General features: G+C 36.7%; 2 protein-coding genes and 1 non-coding gene across 5 annotated transcripts; 1 reads left to right on the top strand and 2 right to left on the bottom strand.

The window, feature by feature from the left end:
* Nucleotides 1–393: 393 nt before the first annotated feature.
* Nucleotides 394–2,391, bottom strand: LOC100256735 (3-ketoacyl-CoA synthase 15). The gene is made up of 3 exons (XM_002273762.4): nucleotides 1,874–2,391; nucleotides 1,149–1,733; nucleotides 394–1,035 (listed from the first exon to the last, which is right to left on the bottom strand). The coding sequence occupies exons 1-3, from the start codon at nucleotides 2,267–2,269 to the stop codon at nucleotides 496–498; spliced, it is 1,521 nt and encodes a 506-aa protein (XP_002273798.1). The 5' UTR covers nucleotides 2,270–2,391; the 3' UTR covers nucleotides 394–495.
* A 134-nt stretch (nucleotides 2,392–2,525) lies between these two features.
* On the top strand, nucleotides 2,526–6,173 carry LOC100267194 (pentatricopeptide repeat-containing protein At4g31070, mitochondrial). The gene is given in 4 exon segments (XM_010656723.3): nucleotides 2,526–3,228; nucleotides 3,352–3,487; nucleotides 3,727–5,836; nucleotides 5,838–6,173. Coding segments are annotated over 2 exon segments (1,848 nt in total). The 5' UTR covers nucleotides 2,526–3,228; nucleotides 3,352–3,487; nucleotides 3,727–4,114; the 3' UTR covers nucleotides 5,964–6,173.
* Nucleotides 6,174–14,569: 8,396 nt separating this feature from the next.
* LOC100246478 (uncharacterized) lies at nucleotides 14,570–18,205 on the bottom strand. Of its 3 annotated transcripts, none has more exons than XR_009466583.1 (3): nucleotides 17,959–18,205; nucleotides 15,905–15,994; nucleotides 14,570–14,603 (listed from the first exon to the last, which is right to left on the bottom strand). It is a non-coding gene; the product is annotated as an uncharacterized LOC100246478 (transcript). The 3 variants fall into 3 exon arrangements; XR_009466582.1 differs by having other exon boundaries at nucleotides 14,572–14,608; XR_009466581.1 differs by lacking the exon at nucleotides 14,570–14,603 and having other exon boundaries at nucleotides 15,597–15,994; nucleotides 17,959–18,197.
* Nucleotides 18,206–19,782: the final 1,577 nt, after the last annotated feature.

The raw sequence follows: 19,782 nt of genomic DNA, 5'->3' as shown, positions 1-19,782 counted from the left end.
GTGGCCCACTGTAAGTAAGTAGTCGTACCTGGAGAGCACACAAGAGAAACCTGAGACTGCAAATTAATGTGTATTAAATCAGCAGATGGGGATGGTTATGGTTTTCCTGTGGATGTCACTTTGAATAGCATTTTAAGGATGGTCCTTTTATTTATGGGCGATTGTAGCTGGCAACGCTTTGGAGAATCAATTTGTTACAGCCAAGTGACCATTTTGTCTGGTGTTGAATATGCTTCCTCAATTGTTATAAGTGAATCCAAGATTCCAATGGTGATAATAACATTTGGGCCCAGCTGTGGCTTCAAATAAAGCTCTTTGTTGCACTGTTCTTTTGGGGGAAAAAGGCATTACTAACATTATTTTAAGCAATGCACTTTCCGAAAGTGCCAAACATGGATATAGATTGAGGTGCACATTTATTAGCCAGACATTTGTATTATCTATCAAACAATTCCACAGTTTTTTGGTTTTCTCTACCCTGTCTTGACAGGATTCTCAATTCTCAAACCATGGGCTGTGCTTGGGCATCCCAACATTCCTAAGAGCCTTCCAAACAACACTATTGCACTTAAAACCCGACCCAAATGCGATTTGCCAAATCCTATCTCCTCTCTTCACCCTTCGGTTTGCCTCCAAGTAGGATAATTCGTACCAAATGCTACTACTAGAAGTGTTCCCAAAACGCTCCAAAGTTCTTCTTGATGCCTCCATGTACTCCTCAGTGAGCTTTAAGTTCTTCTGTATCTCATCTAGGACCTGCTTGCTGGTGGCCAGTATGCAAACATGCTCGAAGGCGAGCTTGTAGTTAGGAATATAAGGCTTGGAGTTGTGGAAGAGCAGAGTGGTGAAGAAATGGAGTTGTTCAGAAAAGGGAAGAACTAGAGGTCCCAAGGTTGTGATGTTGTCCTTAAGTGCATGGCTTCCCACTTCAACCACATCTTTGCTCACTGACAGCCCTTGTTTCCCTTCACCATCTTCCTTGAGAAGTATGCTTTTGAAGCTTCTGTTATCCATGCCTTTGTGAGTTCTGACCAACTGCATGCATACATGCATTCAATTCAACAACACTCAAAAATAGATGGATTACATATATTCATGCGGCATAGCCCATGCATGGAGGAAAAACTAACTGTGTTCCTCCTCTATACCTGTTTGAGTTCGTACTTGGAGCGCCATCGGTCTAGGTGGCAATTGGAGAGCAACATGGCGGCAGCCCCCATTCGGAAGAAGCAATTAGGAAGAAGCATGTGGATGTCTTTCCCGCTGTACCAAGAGTAGCTCACAGCTTCCGTGCTCACAACTAGTGCATATGAGCCCCGGTAGGCATTCAAAAGGTCTCTTGCTAGATCTATGGCTATTACTCCTGCAGCACAGCCCATGCCTCCAAGATTGAAGCTTTGAACATAATGCCCCAGCTTAAAGTGGTTCACCAACATGGCAGAGAGCGATGGAGTCGTATTCAGCATTCCGCAGTTTACAATGAGGATTCTAATGTCCTTGATCTTGATTTTAGTGGCAGCAAGGAGCTCATTTACAGCTCCAAACATGACCATTGCGGCTTCTTCCCTGCCATCCTTGAGGGTTCTCCTGTGACCGGCATGAAATATTCCTGTCGGCAAGTAGGTTTCATCTCCAATGCCAGAATTCTTGAGCACTCGCTGCTGAAATTCAATGGCAACATCATCAAAGTTGCCAGATTTTCTGGCCAATTCGATGAATTTCTCTTTTGAGGTCTGTGTGCATTAAATCACAAGAAAATTGATTACATGTATGGCAGTTGCAACTCTGCATTTACACAAAATGATCATGACTTGGAAACTGCTGGCACAAGAATATTCTATTTGACGTTAAATAAAGAAAAAAGGCAGGTTACCTTAAGCTCATCAGGTGGGCGATAACAAGCAAAATCAACCAAATAAGTAGAGCGAGGCTTTAAATCTAGATGAATGTAGAGTATTAAGCTCAGTAACCCCATCATGAAGAGGGCATTCATAAGGTCACATTTCAAGCAAAAATCATCCCATGTGAGCTTTCCTATTTGGGCACCAAAAATCACAAGGACAACAGGTGCAGTTAGAAAGTAAAAGCCATGGCTGATAAGGTAACCATAACCAAGCTTCACATATTTCAGGTTAACTGAATTAAGGAAATCTGGCAAGCCACGCCTGACTCTCACAGAGAAGCTCAGGGACCCTGCATATGGACCAGAATCAGCGATGCCCCGGTTCACAATCTCAGTGGAAAGATGCTCCTGGTTATGACTTGCCATGAAATTGAAATGATCCTAATTACTTGGTCAAGAATAGGACCAAAAATTTCAGAAGCACAACCATGGGATGATGATGATGATGATGATGCAAAGGACAAGAGGAGTTCTGAATGAGTATGGATGCAAGTGAAGCTATATATTACTAGAAAAGAAAATAATAAAAATAATGGGGGTGGTAACAGAATGGAGGCTTTATGTGCATGAAATCCTAGGAGCAGCTGGTTTGTAGCACTAGACAACCTGTGCGTGTGGAAATGCTTTTTCAGCTGCAAGCAAATATGTGTGTGATGGGGATTCATGTGACTCCCATGCTCATTGTATCTCTGCATTCTCAATGAGCTTCATTTGATGGGAACAGCAATTATATTTCAAATTAATCCCAACCACCATATATGTACTTAAGTCTAATTAATTTCAGTAGCACTAGGGTGTGGCATTCCGAATCAAAGAATAGAAAAATTGGGCTAGTCACTCCGCCCAGCTATCAGAAAACCATGACTAGTAGTATTGTAGGTAGTTAAAGGCAGGCAACTCCATTTTCTGCAACCATGTGTGCATGATCTTGAATTGATTCTCCATCAAAAGACCCCTGAAAAATCCTCTTGCATTTTGGTATTTGGAAACATTAACTTCTTCGATTCAGACACACCCTAAGCCTAGTTGAAACTTGGAAGGTTTGATGATTGCTCGGTTGGGTAACCTTTGATGGATGACTCAACTTCAAGCTTTAATCATGTAAAATGGTATTATATATAGTCTAAACAGAATATGTAATGAGCGTGGAGTGGGTACAGCAGTGTCAGTGGAGAAACAAGAAGGCTACACTCGGTTTGTGTTAGAATGTGCAGGGGACGATGGGCCACATCCCCGCATGCTATACTATTCATCATCATCAGCTATCATGAAACTAACAATCATGTCGCCCACACCCACCTTGTGCCAACTCTTATCACCTACACGTTAATTTCTTATTTCAGTGCTACTCTATATATAGAACTCCCTTCTCTATCATGCATGTTCACATTCTCTCCACACAAGGAGGTTTAATCTCTGCTTAATTATTCCATTCAAATTCACTACAGGGCTCTCAAAGTGATCGCTAGGGAATTTGGACGCAATATATGCATATTGCCATGTTAGAGGTTATTGAGTTAAGAGTCCGTCTACACTGCAAGGCCTGTGAGAAGGCTGTTCGCAAAGCCTTGTGCAAGACCAAAGGTATTCATTTTGTACATCTGAATCAATTCAGAGTCTGTTCTAGCCACATGGTTAGCATTTCCAGTCAGTATCTAATGAAATGTAGGGATAAATGCATTTTGGGTTTTCCAAAATTTAGTTCTAAAGTCGCAGAAAATGCTTGATTTTCTAAATTGCTTTGTGGTACTTGCCTGATACGCATACAGAAATCCTTACATAGCAATAGAGCTGGGAAACTTAACTATGAAGTTGGTATGCAGGAGTAACGTGCGTGGAAATAGATGTGACATTGAACAAGATTTCGGTTATGGGCTATGTGGACTCCAAGCGCATCCTAAAAGTGATTCGCAAAACTGGTACAAGAGCAGAGCTCTGGTCCTCATCAGGACTCCTCCCTTCCAAGTTTTCCTTGTATCATTCCTAAACGGGGCTTCTAAACTTGTCCTACTACTAATATGTAGCCTTTCCCTCATCAGTTTCTTTCATCGCAACAAAGTACAGGAATTCAGACACATATTTCTCTCCATGTTAAGCAATTAGCTCAAGTTTTTTCCTATTTTACGTTATAATAAATATGTTGGTGGGAAGCATGAACAAGAGAAATTTAGCCAAATTCCGGTATTAGATACCGCAACTAAAGAGTTGACAATGCATATTGTGATGAGAAAAGGGCTCACATCCAATGCCGACCCCACGTTATCAAAAGTGAAAGAAATGGTAGTGAGAGGAGCATATGATCAAACACTAGTATTCTACAAGCAGCACCTCCACCCTTCCACACCCTCAGCCCTCCATGGCATCATCCCCATTTTTCCTTCCCTCATCAAAGCCACTTCTCTTGCCCCGTCCTTGGACTTCGGCCTCCAACTTCACTGCCTGGTCCTCAAAATGGGTTCTCACTCTCACTCAATTATATCCAATTCTCTCCTCTCCATGTACGCCAAGTTCTCACAAGTTGAAGCTGCACTTCTAGTGTTCAACACAATGACTCACAGAGACACCATCACATGGAGTTCATTGGTAAATTGTTATGCACAAAATGGGTATTGCAAGGAAGCTTCGGAAATGCTCAAGGAGATGTATACGGCTGGTTTTTTACCAAAGCCCCAACTTATTGCTAGCATTATATCCATTTGTGGTAGGTCCGGAGAGTTGAGATTAGGAAGACAAATTCATGCTCTTGTCACTGCCGATCAAAGGATCAAGGAGGAGTTGGAGTTGGAATCGGAGCAGGGGTCAGTTTTTTTATCGACAGCTCTGCTGGACATGTACTTGAGATGTGGGGACTGTCTCATGGCGTTTCGTGTATTTGATAGAATAAAGTTGAAAAATCATGTGTCCTGGACCGCCATGGTTTCGGGGTGCTGTGCTAATGGGAATTATGATGTGGCACTCCATTGTTTTCGAGCAATGCTGGTTGAAGGGATTAGACCCAACCGAGTAACGCTGCTTGCCCTTTTACCAGCCTGTGCCAATTTCGGTGGGGCTAAACATACTAAACAGCTTCACGGCTATGCCTTCCGTCATGGGTTTGAATCGGATTTTCATTTTTCAGCAGCTCTTGTACACTTTTACGGTGAATCCGGGGAGGCACTGCGTTCTGCCAAGCTAATTTTTGAGAGAATGACACGTAAAGATGTTGTGATGTGGAGTACAATCATCAGAAGCTATTCTGCAGGTGGGAACTACAGTGAAGCAATAAGGCTTTTCCGGGAGATGCAACTGGAGGGCATTGCCCCCAACTCTGTAACTCTCTTGCCAATAATCTCTGCCTGCACCAATCTATCTTCACATAACCACGGGCGTGGAGTCCATGGCTTTGCCTTCAAGTCAGGATTAAGTTCACAAGTTGTCATTGGAAATTCCCTTATAAATATGTATTCCAAGTGTGGCTGCCTCATGTCTTCTCATCAAATTTTCCAAGAAATGCCCAGAAGGGACTCTGTTTCATGGAGCACACTTATCAGCGCACATGGCCTTCATGGGCAGGGTGAAAAGGCTTTACAACTCTTTCGTGAGATGCAAGAGAGAGGGGTTGATGCAGACGCAATCACATTTCTAGCTGTTTTATCGGCTTGCAACCATTCAGGACTTGTCAAAGAGGGACAGGAGCTCTTCAATGATGCAATGAAGGATAATAAGATATCATTAACTATGGAGCATTATGCTTGCTATATTGATCTTCTTGGAAGATCAGGAAAGCTCCAAGATGCTTGTGATATGATAAACACAATGCCAATGAAACCGAGCACCAGAATTTGGAGCTCTTTCGTATCAGCTTGTAAGGTCCATGGAAGATTGCAGTTTGCAGAAATGTTGGCACATCAGCTTGTTAAGCTAGAACCTGGGAATGCTGCCAACTATACATTGTTTAAGCATGGTTTATGCTGAATCCAGTAACTGGATGGGTGTGGAAGAAGTGAGGAAAGTGATGAGAGACAGAGGATTAAGGAAAAACTACGGCTTCAGCCAAATTGAACTGGAGAATAAAAGTTGATAGCGGGGCAGAATTCTACTGAGGAGCTATTACATATCTATATGGTAGCCACCACCTCCACTTGAAAGCAAACTAGCAGTTGTTTGCCGCAGAAAGTAATGTGATTTGCATATGGCCACAAATCAGATAGATTTTGCAAGTGCTTCATGCTTGATTTGCTTCCACATTGATACCTCAGGCTGATATGATGAGGTTTTCTTTTTTTTGGAAGAATTCAGGGTGCCAATTATTTTCATCATACACAACTTGCTGTCTGGGGAGGGGACTACAACATATAAGATGTGAGATCATAAGACTAGTAGTGTGAGCTGCAGGTCCTTCCACCGAGGAACTCCAAGTTTGCTGCGTGGTCTAATTCTTAGGATCAACTAGTGTCTTGTAACTTTGAGGAAGAATTATCCATTTAGAAAAAAATCTAAAACACACATGTCCATCAAGTAAAATTCAGGCAAAATGTAGTTGAGTAAGGAAATATGATGAGATTAAAGGTGCATTTGTAGGTAAAGCTGAGTGCTGGAAGGGCAAGACCTATAAAAGAAAAGGAAGTAAACAACTTGTAATAGAAAGAATAAATTGTGACAGAATGGTTGTTGGAAGATTGCCATATTCAAGTGGGTCTCATCAAGCATCCTTCCATCTTTCCAAACCTTCAAAAGAGAAAAAAGAAAGAAAGAAAGAAGGAGGTTAATCTCTTTGGCTGACCCCATGGCATACAAACTAAATGATAGGTTGTTCTTTCCAGTGGAGGAAAGCTTTAATAACATCATCCCACAACAGCCTAAAACTTTGCTTCCGCTGCTCTGCATCTTGATATCTTACATCCAATTCAGAATTTTCATTTTACTTCATTTTCTCTGCATTCATTTCTCATTGAAAAGAACACCAGGATGAAACACTGAACCAGAAGGAAGTTCAAAACAAAGATAAGAAATAGATGGAAACCACACCCCATAGATATAAAGAACAAAAGGATAAATTTGACAACTTTTTCTTTTTATTTTTTATTTCTAAAAACGACTTCTTTCTTCTTTTCCAAGAAGATCTTCAAGACATCAAATGGGAACAGAGAGCTTCTAAGGCTTCCAGGGTTTAATTTGTTTTGGATAGATTTTACTTAAATCATTTTGTGATAAGTGAAAATGCCCTAGAGTAGGCAACAAACAAACTCAAAAGAATTGGGCAGCATTCACAGCCTGGAGGAAGTCCCTTTTATTATCATCTCCCTCTTTCGCACAAGTCCAGAAAAAACCTAGCCCATTTTCAACTTGGTTTTGAGTAGTTGAATGCATGCTGTGGAGTTCATGATCTAAAGATGAAGGCAAGATTTTCATGTACATGAATGACCGCAGCAGGTTCTCTTGCTAGGTCACTATATTCAACCTGTCCAAACCAAAGCAGACTCTTGGGACTCTATTTCAGGAAGTATTCTCTCTTTTAAATTTTATAATATGTTCTCTAGTTGCACCTTCACTCCTACTTAGACCTTTGAAGATGGAGACAATATCCACAGACCATCAAATATGTAAATCCTACTAATAATGACAAAGCCTTTGAAAGAATTTTCCTAAAATCTGGTCAATGAGGTGGATATAAATAAATCCCTTATTTCAAATAGGTAAAATCTATAAAATATTCACTTGTCTGGAGGCAAACAACAATTCAAACAAAACACCAAAAGGGCTCTTGTGGTTTGGCAATGTTGTCATCAGTTCTCTGAAACTGCTGCCTAGGCCCATCTTCACAGCCTTTTGAATGTGCTCCAAGTTATGCTTCAACTGGCCAAAAGAAGAAAAGCAGCATATTTACAATTTAGTCTCAGATGATAAAAGCAAGTGACCACCTGCTTAGGGTTAAACCACCTTGCATAAATTTTGCAGTAATTTCAGCAGTTACCAACTTACCACCTTTGTGCTGTACCACAATAAACCATATCTCTAAAAAAATCCCCAAGGATCCATGTCATTCTATGATTGCAAATTACAAGCATTGCACGAGAAAATACAAGAAAAAAAATATTGCAACAGTTGCAGATCTACAATAATGAATTCCAAATGCAATATGCAATGTAAGACCCTACTTTCTGTTTCATTTCCGGTACAATTATAAAAAACATTTTGCCAACAGAAATTCAAGGCAAAACTCATCATCCAATTAAAATATTTGAATAATTTCTTCTTCTTCTTCTTTTTTACATTGTTCAACCACTTTGTGCTACAAATTAAATAGTGGCCGTCCAATCAACAATGATGAGTTGATGCAACCAAATGAATGATGAACAGAACAAGCTTCCTCTCCTTTTTTACCACTAATGATGCCTATTTATGTCAGCAGAGCCCATAGTTTGATAAGAGATTTTCCATGAACAAAAAAGGCTTGGTTTCAATTGAAACATGCACCCAAGCATCTTTTGATCAGATTGTTTTCTTCTTAAGAACAAACCGAACTTACAAATGAAAAGACATTACCAAATAGAATTTCATGAATAAAAACATTTTAAAAAATCACCACAGCAAAGAGCAGAGGATTGTTAAACTTCTAGCTCATCATTCACACATTTTCAGATATATTGATTTGAAAAAATAAAATTTACATTTAAATTTCTTTTAAAAAAATACACTGCTGTAGATAAAGTTTGAAGGAACTTTGGCATAATGGTTAATAAGATTTGATTAAGAAGCCTTCCTTAGTCAATTTACTAACTGACTATTGTCAGCTGATTGTTATCAAGTTTTTTTACGTATTGCCAAAAAATTAGCCAAATTACTCAACTATGGCACTTTTATTATAGAACACCAAACCAAGACATCATAGACCAGTTGCTACTCATCCAAGATGTTAAACCTTTTATCATAAGGAAACTTTCAAAAGGCCCTATATTTCTTGACTATCAGCACAAGACCCTTTACTAAACATGCAATCTTGCCACCCAGGAATTAATTTTCATAACTAACAAGTGGGGTGGGGGTAGTGGGGTGTTGTAAGAAGAAAAAAGAAGCAGAGTATGCAGTGTTCATATGAATAGCTGGCTTGTTTAGAAACAAGTTGGTATATCTATCATCCATTAGCTTTATTGGACTATTGTGTCTTGCAGTATAACTCAAGTCTACAAAAGTATCTTGAGGACAGAGTAATGGATATTTGTGCTTTCCACTTGATTGTTTGAGAGATGGCTTGTTGCACCAGATCTCTTCTGCCAACTTTAGATCCCAAAGTTCAGATTCCCTCATTACTTCCTTTTCAAAACTTGTGTATAAGAGCTTAACTCATAGACTATCCTCTCAACCTACCCAAAAAGATTCTAGAGGGACTAAATGAATTGATACCCATCATTCCCTAAAAAGGAGGATGCTAAATTCCACTGAGCCAAGCAACCAGCTTGTGTCAAAGGTTGAGTATGACTATGTTACATGCAATATTATTTATGAGAACTATTGAACAAAATTATAGAGTTCAGTTCATTCAGGCTGTTTTGATCAAACCATTTTATGCCATCTTAAAAAGATATATTGAGAACCTGTCTTGGGTCTCTAGGACAGTCCAAGACCACGATTTAACAGCTTTAACAGGGGATTGTGCTCTGCAAAGTCTCTTCTTAGCCCCTTATCTGAAGTATTCCTTTGGTTTTTTTTTTTTTTTTTTTTCTAATAAAAAATCAGAAACAAGAATGTATTAGAATGATCAAAGTGAATGCATGAGAAGGATGAGGTATCCTCCCAAGATTTACAAAAGGGAAACAAAAAAGAAAGGACCTAATCTGGTATACTAAGATAACCTATACATCAAGGTAGAACCAAAAGAGAGAACACAGTATAAAACCTTTCAATCAAATGAGATTTTAAACATCTTAACCACCATGAGGCACAACAACATCTCAATTGGATAGGATCATTACAAATCTCCTCTTCTTATTATTCAAACCCTCATGGCCTACACAATGAATGCCAGTTGAGCTGAATAATATTGAGAGGAATGCCCTTGAATGCCATGATACAGGAGGCCTAAAAAGATGAATAGAAATGAATTAGATCTCAAATTCTCTTTGCATTCCTCCACTTGTCTTTGAAAATCCTAGAATTTCTTTCCCTCCACACAAGTAATATCAACAAAAGACAAGTTATTTGCCACAAGGCTTTGCCTCTAATGGAGCTCCTCAAAACGCTACATGAGATGATCATCATATCATAAATGCTCCAAGGAGGAATGCAATCCAAACTAGCTAATCTGAATAGCCTTTGCCATAGGCTGAGAGTCATCAAGCAACATAAAAAATGGTCGTCTGTTTCTCCACTCCTAGAGCACAAAATGCACCATTCAGAGCTTAAGGGTGTTGTAAGGTCTTCCTAATTGCAGCATGTCATTAGCATTCACCTTCTTATGTGTCATTAACCATGCAAAGGCTTTGACCTTAGAAGAGACTTTAGATTTTCATATAAAATTAATTGCAAATAAAGGACTTGTGTCTAAAGGATTGGACAAAAGCTAATTAAAAAGACTATCGAAAATAAACCAGTGAAAGACCATGACCAAGCTATCACGTCTAGAACAAATGATAAGTGTATACGAGTGAGACAAGACATGAGACTTTCAAGATCCTTAATCTCCAAGTCATTAAGGTTGCAGCAAAAAATTAGATTCTAAGGAAAAAGGGAAGAGGAACCAAGGATAGCTAAGATAGGAAGATTTCTAATTGCAGCAACTTTGAAAAGTCAACTAAACTAGGAGCATGATGGTTGGTCCCCCACCACAAATTTTCCCAAAGACAAATTCTTGCCATATCAACCATAATAAAATGAGTAAATATGGAAAAATCTTGAAAAACCAATACAATAGCTTTCCAGGAAGATTGGTGTGACTACCTGATTAGAATATCAGTATCCCATCCGTTGAAATAACCTGGTGCCAACGAGTAGAACTTCCGTTTCAAAACTTCCAAAGTCGTTTCCCTAAAAGAGCTCGATTCCTCAAAGAAAGTCATCCCAAAGCCCAAACCCCTTTCCATCTTTGGCTTGCATACTAGCTCCTAGTTAATGAGGTGATCTCTCCTACATTCTCCCACCCCTGACCAAAGAAAGTTCCTTTGTAATTTCTCAATCTTAGACTCATCTAAAAATGGAATCTTGAAAAGAGAGAAAATAGATAGGAATGTAAGACAAATAGGACTAAATTAGAGTTATTCTTCTGCTTAATGACAAAAAAGCTTGTTTCCACCCATCTAGTCTCCATGAGATTCCACCAATCACTATATCCTAAAAAGTGATTGCCTTCGGATTACCACCTAATAGAAGGCCTAAGTACAATAAAGGCCAATACCAACCTAGATATTTTGATCCTCATTCATGTTGATACCCAATAGAGTGTTTTGTTTAAATTAATATTAAGACTAGAAATCTGCCCAAAAACCAACAAGATTATATTAAGATTATGCAACTCTTCCATATAGGCTCTAGAAAAAAAGATGGTGTCACCTACAAATTGCAAATGAGAAATTCTAAAACTACTTCTACACACTACGAAGCCTTCCAACAAACTAGTCTCCTCTGCTCCCAACATCAACTCGCTTAAAACATTTGCTGCTATAGTGAAAAGGAAAAGGGAAAGAGAATTTCCTTGTCCTAATCCCCTAGTTACTTTAAAACAACCTTTAGCACTTCCATGCACTAAGCCCATAAAATTTGTAGTAGACCCCTCATCTAAGACCTCTATCTCATACTAAATCCCTTCCTTTGTACATGATCCAAAAAAACCTCATTCCACATGATCATAAGTCTTTTCAAAATCAATTTTGAAAACTACTCCTTCCTCTCCTTAGCAATTTTTCTCATCTACCATTTCATAATTTGCCTCCTTGGGTGGAGTGGATGGTTTCATGAAGGACTACTCGAAACCACCTTGCTAACACTTTAGCTATGATCTTATACAAACTAGTGACTAAGCTAATGAGTCTAAAATCCAAGATTTTGTTAGCCTGACTCTTTTTTGGCACAAGGTCAATTAAGGTAGTGTTGGTGCTTTTTTTTATTACCCATTACTATAACACTCCAAGAACAACTTTACTAAGTCATCCTTGAACATCCCAACATTCCTAAAACACTGCAAAAGTGAAGCCATTAAACTCGAGAGCTTTTTCCTTGTCTAATTGAAAACCAGCTTTGTAATTCTCCTCTTATATAAAGAGGAGATCGTCTAGCCAATTAGCACTCTCTGCCAAGATTAGGGGTCAATCCAAGTCTTCTAACCTCCACGAATTTGCAAAGGGTCTAGAGTATAACTTCTAAAAAAAATGCACAATCTCCTCTAAAATGCTTTCAAAATTATCTAGAGTTGTCTCTTCTTCATTCACCAAGGTCTTGATGAACTTCCTATTCCTCCTTCCATTGGCCACCTTATGAAAATACTTAAAGAGTTACAATCTCATTCTTTTACCCATCTCAACCTAGCTCTTTTGACTCTAATGCACCTCTTCCTGTAGCAATAGCTCCTCCAATTACCTTTTCCTTAAAGCCCTCAATGCTGCAAGTTCAGAAGTCAAACTCCCCTGCTGCTTAGAAACATCAATTCGAACAATATCTTCAAGAATATTCTTCTTTCTCCCTTTTATATCTCCAAAAGACACCTTATTCCATTCTTTCAGATTTGATTTAACAAATTGAAGCCTCTTCATGAATTTATGTCCTTCCTACCCTTCACTTTGAAACTCTCTCCGCCAAAAGCTAAATTTTTCCTTCAAGTTTAGGTGGAGCAACCACATATTTTCAAAAAGGGTTAGAACCCACTTGAAAGGGTTGGCGTCCAGAACAATTAGGCAACAATCAAAGGTCAACCAAGGTAGAACTTCATGGAGACTTTGTGGGAAGCTTTGCTACCACTCGTTTGAAAACAAAAATCTACCAAATTTTTTGCATATAGGGGGGGATCCTTGCATATTTGGCCAAGTAAACGAAGCATTCCCTCATACTAAGGGTTAATCTAGAAACACCTAACTTCTTTGAAATTCCTCCTATAAAGTTAAAATCCACTCTCACACACCATTTCATAAAGGTTAAACCAAAAAGATCTAGAAGCTCCATCCAAAAATCCTTTATAAGGGAGGAAAAATTGGGTCCATACACTAAGGTGGGCTAGAAAATCCCAACTTCATCCAAAAACAATTTGACCATAACTAAAAAGGATCCTACTTCCACCTTTGTGCAACTATACTTATTTGAGTCTCAAATAATCAAACTCCCTCCCGATGTCCCACGTGTCGTAAGATAAGCCCACTCCTTGTCCTAGATGATCACACACTTCTCACGAACCTCCTATCACACATCTCTCTTTTTGTTTCTTGAAGCATTACAATGTCTAGAGATTCATGACAAAGGAAATCCTGAACAACCCTTCTTTTCTTTCTAGAGTCCAACCCTCAAATATTCCAACTAATGATCTTTATACGAACTCTTTAGCCTCATCAACCTATAAACTAGATTCTACATGTCACTAAGAACTTTGAATCTTGGTCTAAGCTTTCTCTTGAAGCATGCCTTATCCAAAGGCTTTACACTACCACGACTCATGGAAATAAAATTCTCACTATACTTAACAAGCCCGATATTCATGATGGACAAACCTAACTAAACTCAAGCATTCTATCCATTCCCCATAAGGTCCACCTTATCTGATGTATCTGATTCACTCCCCTGAACTTAAGCATCATTTCATAGATCATAAATCAGGTATGTCTTCCATTTTTCGTCTTCTTCCTAATCTAGGTTTTAAAGCTCATATAGGATATAGGTCCAAAAAACAAACTTGTTGGTCTGTTGGTCCTCCCTCCCTGTCGAAGGCTTTCTCTTTTCCTTCCCCCTTCCTATTCCCATGTGGTCTAATACTAACAAGTATGGTAGTATTTGAATTATTATGTATTTCATCCACCAAAAATAAAAAAAAAGAAAACAACAAGAAATGTGAATTGGCATAACAGAAATCAACACTGTATCAGCTTACTGTTAATAAGTTTCTCGGTATGCATCCCCAATTAATGTTACAATTATGCAAGCAACTGAAAGGTTTAGATTTGTCTTAAATCATGCATGCTTTAAATTGCTGTCACCTATTTTTGTCATGTAAAGTTAGAAAACCCAAATCATTAGCAGGGTGAAAGGAATGATTTAAGTCATGCTAGGACACACTTTACACATATAACATTATATTCCAGAAAAAGGAGTCACATTAACAGAAGTCAAACCTTAAGATGATGAAGGTGGTGCTGGACCTTGAGTCTTGGCAATAGGTTCAGGTGGCACATAGATTCGAGCTTTCTTCAGAATTTCAGCAACAACCCAATGCTTGTGCTTGCTCAAGGGCCTAGAAGGATCCAACCTAACCTGGAATGATAATGTTGTTTCACAAGTTATTTTATCCATTATGAAAAAGCAGAAGTGGAGAAAGGAAGGAACCGATTGCTTTAACAACTGACTCGGTCACCAATGTTGCAGAGGTTGTGTTCGTCATGAGCCATGAACTTGCTGGTTCGTTTGACATAGCGGTTGAAGAGCTTGTTGTGGAAGAGACGGTCCACTGCCACCACTACTGATTTCTGCATCTTGTTCGACACCACCATCCCCACCACTGGCTTCATCTCGCTACCGAAACCCTAACCTTCTATACTGATGATATATAAGGGAAACTTATGTTTTGATATGCTGATATAAAAATATCAGCAAAATAGAAACCCTACTTTCCATATTTTAAAGTTTATAATTCAATTGGAAAATATTTGGAGAATTATGCTCTTTGAGCTGATGTGTATTTTAAAACCAAAAATGCCCTCCACCTTGCCAGCCAAGCCTTGCGCATCTGAAAATAGAAAAGAGAAAAAATCTCCAAATACCAATATCTCTTTCTTTTTTTTAATTAATATTTTGGCTTTTACCCCAATGTTTATGAAGATTTAGAGGATTGTGATATTATTTTCTGGGCAACCAAACAGACCCAGAAGGAAAGATGACCTAAAATGGAAGCGTCAAACATCTTTCCGACATTTTCAAAAGTCAATGCAACATTATTGAATAGAAGAACTCCCACTATTGCCATTTTTTCAATCTATAGAGACCAGAAACAATGATAAACAGGGAGAAAGTGCGAGAAAATTTGAAGAAACCGTGGATGAAAGGCAAGGGAAAAGGTGTTTGGCCAAGTTAGGGTTGCCGCATCTCTTCCTCTCATGGTCTCTTTTCTTTCTCATTCAGCTCTTTGGATCAATGCTTTTCTCTCAAGTTTTTTCTTCTTTTTTTTTTTTCATCCTTCTGTATTTTTTTAATGGATGTCAGTCATCTTCAAGTCAATCCTTTTTGTAGGATGTAAATGGAGTTCGCACAGCCAAGATTGCTTGAATTGGTGGAGGAGTACAATTCGATGTTGCATGGAGAGACTAGACAAAGTTTTGTTGATTTGATCCCATTTCAAGTAATTGATATTCTTGACTGTGCTTCTCATTTTGAAATTTTAAATTTGAAGAGTTGGTTATTCATAATGTTGGTGGATTATTTTGCATTTAATGATAGTCTCTGCTCGTAGGCTTTACTCGAGAAATGCCAACAAGAGATGCAATGAGTAGGGGAAGAAACACAATGCACAGTTTTGCAACATGGCCTCTATTGTCAAATGCTCGTATTTTCCAGATAAGTACAATGATAGAAAACCCAGGCCAGAAAAAGACCCTGAATATTGAATCAAAATCTCCTCAAAACTAAGACACTTGTTAAACAAGATTATGCAGATAAAATTAAACAAGTGCTCTATATGAAAATTTTATTTCTTAGCCAAAGCAATAAAAATAAATAAAGAACCAAATCTCATCATTCTTCTATGATTAAAGACGTCCAGAATGACAGTTTATTAGCCAAAAGAATCCACGATGATCATCTAAGTGGAAGTATGACAAAATAAAATGGAAAAAATACCTCTTTGTTCTGTTTTATCAATGGAAGGTTGAGAGGCAAGCAAAAATCACTAGTAACTCCAGAAACTTCCAGGCTGTGTCTTGTTAAATCCTAGACAACCCCCAGAAAGTCAATCTTCAAGAAGAAAGTAATGAACTTGAAAAAATCTCTAAATTTAACCTCAAGATGAAAATATTATTAGTTTAAGTTTCACTATTAGGACTTATGAGGTTATCTGGTTCCTACTTTTGTAGGGTGGGGGGTCTGCACATCACTAAAATAACTAGATATGAACTCTTCAAAAGACAAAAAAACTCCATCAAACTTCAAGCCAAGCACTTCAAATAGAACATAAGCTGTAAACCACTATTTGATGTTTCATAATACAAATCTTGTCCAAATCAACTAAGATACTTGAAACATCGGAAAAGAGATGATCAACAAAAGATGAAGAAACACAATGAATGAAAACTATCTTAAATTAAACCTATTTTCCCAAAGACATTTCCCAATGCCTACTTGGTTAAGACAGTAAAAAAATTCAGCAGAATAAAACAGAGCAATGCATACATCAACCAAATAATAATAAGCATGTCCAACTCCATGGACATTTAAATTGAGATATCGGGTAATAAATGATTCCAACAAAAGGTGGTTCATCTGAAAAAAGAAAAAATAGAATATGGGGATGTAAAGCACCATTTATAATTAAAATGCATCAGACAACCATTGCTGGCAGGCACACATGAAGCAACCACATATTTGATCCTTCCAGTTCAACCTGGTCTCTGCATTCTATGACAAAACTAAACTACTAAATCAGGTATGCCTGCAATGCAATAATAATTGCTCATGCAAATTCATTTCGCATATGATAAGGGATCAAAAAAGATGGATTAACCGACTGGATTGGAAGGATATTAATTGATACAGTCATATCACCAATATTGAGTTGAACTGAGGAGGCCTCACACTCTGAATAAAAACAATCCTTAAAACCATGATTATTACACAGCTCAATGATTTAAAACTGTAGTTTCAGTATGAAAAACAACTGCTCTTAGATTGGGTTCGATGAACATAGCACTTAGTAAAAACTTGCTAATTTTATGGATGAAATATAATGCATAATGGGAACAAAATTAGTAGATACCAAAGGATGATAAATCCATATTATCACAGAGATGGAAAAAGAAAATATAATATATTAATTATCCATATCTTGCTTTCCCTCCCTAAACGAAGGAAACAAAATGCTTTGCAGTTTGTTTTGATATGTAATTACCTTTCTAACAATTGGGTAAATCATTTGACCTAATAAATGTTTAGATCATTGTATTAGTAAATAAGTCCATAGGTGAAACAACCAAATTAATTCCTTCTTTGAAAAGGCCTTTAAGAAGCCAAAAACTATTTTTAAACTGAATAAGAGCTTAACTAATTTTTTTAAAAAGAGTTAAAAGCTACATAATATGAAATCCGGGAAAATGTTAATTTCTCGTAGAAGCTTTATTTTAGCTTATATGGGAAACTATTTTATGTTATAAGATCAATATTGCCCTTTGAGAATTATGGCTTCTTCCTTGAGCTAAAGGCAAAAACAAAGACCTATCCGAGTAGGAGAACAAAGTAGAAAACTTGATTCTTACCAGGAGAGCATAAATTGAAAATCACCAATTATCCCAACATCCAACTCAATAAATTGAAACACCTCAAAATCAAAATGTCAAAAATATATCAAATTTCTTCTATAGAAACATAAAACGAACTGAATGCTTGAAGCAACATCAACCATCCATTAGTTTGATTTTTTGTCAATCCCCCATTTCTTTCTTTTTGAAAAATGAGAAGGCCACACGTTTAGGTAGAATCGCTCTCTGCTACAATGCAGGCAATGCCTACATAAGAACTAAATCCTACCCACAAAATGTCTCCTCAAAAAACTATAATTAAAAAAAATGAAATAAACAAGGGAGACACCGGTTCAGGAAACTATAATTTCAAAGCAATATATATATATAAACAAGGGAGACCAGTTCAATTGCAAGAAATCAAAGAACAAAAGGCTCACGAACCTGAAAGCTACCTCTGAAATTCTTGAAAATTGTAACAGATTACATACTGTACCAAGCCATTGATTAACCCAACGAAAAGAATGGAACTCCACGAAATGAAATTTACGCAAATGAGGTTAGGCTTTCAAGGATTTGGGTTTCCAAGATGAAGAGAAAGACGAGGCAGAGATTAGGGTTCCGGGAGGGACAAGGGCAAATGGAGTTTTGGGTTTCCGTTGAGTTAGTGTCCAGGTGAAAAACGTGAGACATTTTTTTTTTTTTTTTTTGGGCTTTTAAGGTTTTTTGGTATTCAGATGTGGAGGCTGAGCTGGACGAAAGAGGAGGGCATTTTGGGAATGAAAGCACACCTCAGTGCGAGTTTAAGTCCAATATAGTGCATTGGTAGAAAAAAAATGGTAAGAATAGTACCCATCTCAAAATATTTGTCAAATTAATCTTTTTGCATCCACGTAAGTATCTACATGGATTTTTTTGTAAGTGTGTAAAACCATCGTTGGTGACTATGGTTTTAAAAGTTTCAAAAATATCCTTAAAACCACAGTTTGTGACTGTGATTTTACAATTTTTCTTAGAACCATCGTTGGTGACTGTGGTTTTACAAGTTTCAGAAATTATTTTTAATCCATCTATATTTTAATGATATTATGATTTTAATATTATTTTTAAAATATTTTTTACCATAATAACCATAAAACCACTTTTATTAAGGAATAACCTAAAATCATAATTATTGGCATTAATTTTTATATAAAAATATAAAATTTTAAAATAATATAAATAATTTATTTAGTTATTTTAAAATTTAAAAATAATATGAAAGAATAATTTTCTTTAATTCATATGTGATAAAATTCATAAAACAAATAAATATTTTATTTACCATAAATATATAAATTTTTATGGGAATGCAGGCAAAATTATTTTCTCAAAATTTTAAGGAAAATATGAAAAAATAAAGATAATATATATATAATTTTAAAACAGTCAATAAAGAAAAAATTTATTAAAGATAATTTGTAAATAAAAATAATTTTAAGCTAACAGTGATTTTTTAAAAATTATATATATATTATCTTTATTTTTTCATATTTTCCTTGAAATTTTGAGAAAATAATTTTGTCTGCATTCCCATAAAAATTTATATATTTATGGTAAATAAAATATTTATTTGTTTTATGAATTTTATCACATATGAATTAAAGAAAATTATTTTTTCATATTATTTTAAAATTTTAAAATAATTAAATAAATTATTTATATTATTTTAAAATTTTATATTTTCATATAAAAATTAATATTAATAATTATGATTTTAGGTTACTCATTAATAACGGTGGTTTATGGTTATTATGATAAAAAAAATATTTTAAAAATAATATTAAAATCATAATACTATTAAAACATGAATGAACTAAAAATAATTTTGAAACCACAGTTACTAACTGTGGTTCTAAGGAAAATTATAAAACCACAGTCACCAACGATGGTTTTATACACTTAAAAAAAAATCTATGTAGATGCTTACGTGGATGCAAAAAGATTAATTTGATAAATATTTTGGGATGGGTACTATTCTTGCCGGTTTTTTCTACCAATGGATTATTTTGAACTTAAACTCCCTCAGTGCAGAGTGTATGGAATCGCAAATATTTTCGGCATCAACGTGGATTTCTTGATTTTCCCTGATGAAAATCCTAATTTTTTGGGATCAAAAGCCCATAACAAGTTTTCCCTTCATTAACCAAAGACAATCCTACTCACCAAAATTAAATATCCTGATAGAGATTGATGTCAATGATGTCATTTCACTTTAAATTTATATAT

Source organism: Vitis vinifera, chromosome 9 (assembly GCF_030704535.1).
Source record: "Vitis vinifera cultivar Pinot Noir 40024 chromosome 9, ASM3070453v1".
Classification (NCBI taxonomy): Eukaryota; Viridiplantae; Streptophyta; class Magnoliopsida; order Vitales; family Vitaceae; genus Vitis; species Vitis vinifera.
This window is presented reverse-complemented; position numbering and strand designations above follow the sequence as displayed.

Excerpts from the sequence above, each read along its gene's own strand:
- LOC100256735 (XM_002273762.4), bottom strand. The coding sequence starts at position 2,269 with ATGGCAAGTCATAACCAGGAGCATCTTTCCACTGAGATTGTGAACCGG. Across the intron at positions 1,734-1,873 it reads GCCCACCTGATGAGCTTAAG|ACCTCAAAAGAGAAATTCAT; the intron begins GTAACCTGCCTT and ends TAATGCACACAG. Across the intron at positions 1,036-1,148 it reads CCAAGTACGAACTCAAACAG|TTGGTCAGAACTCACAAAGG; the intron begins GTATAGAGGAGG and ends GTATGCATGCAG.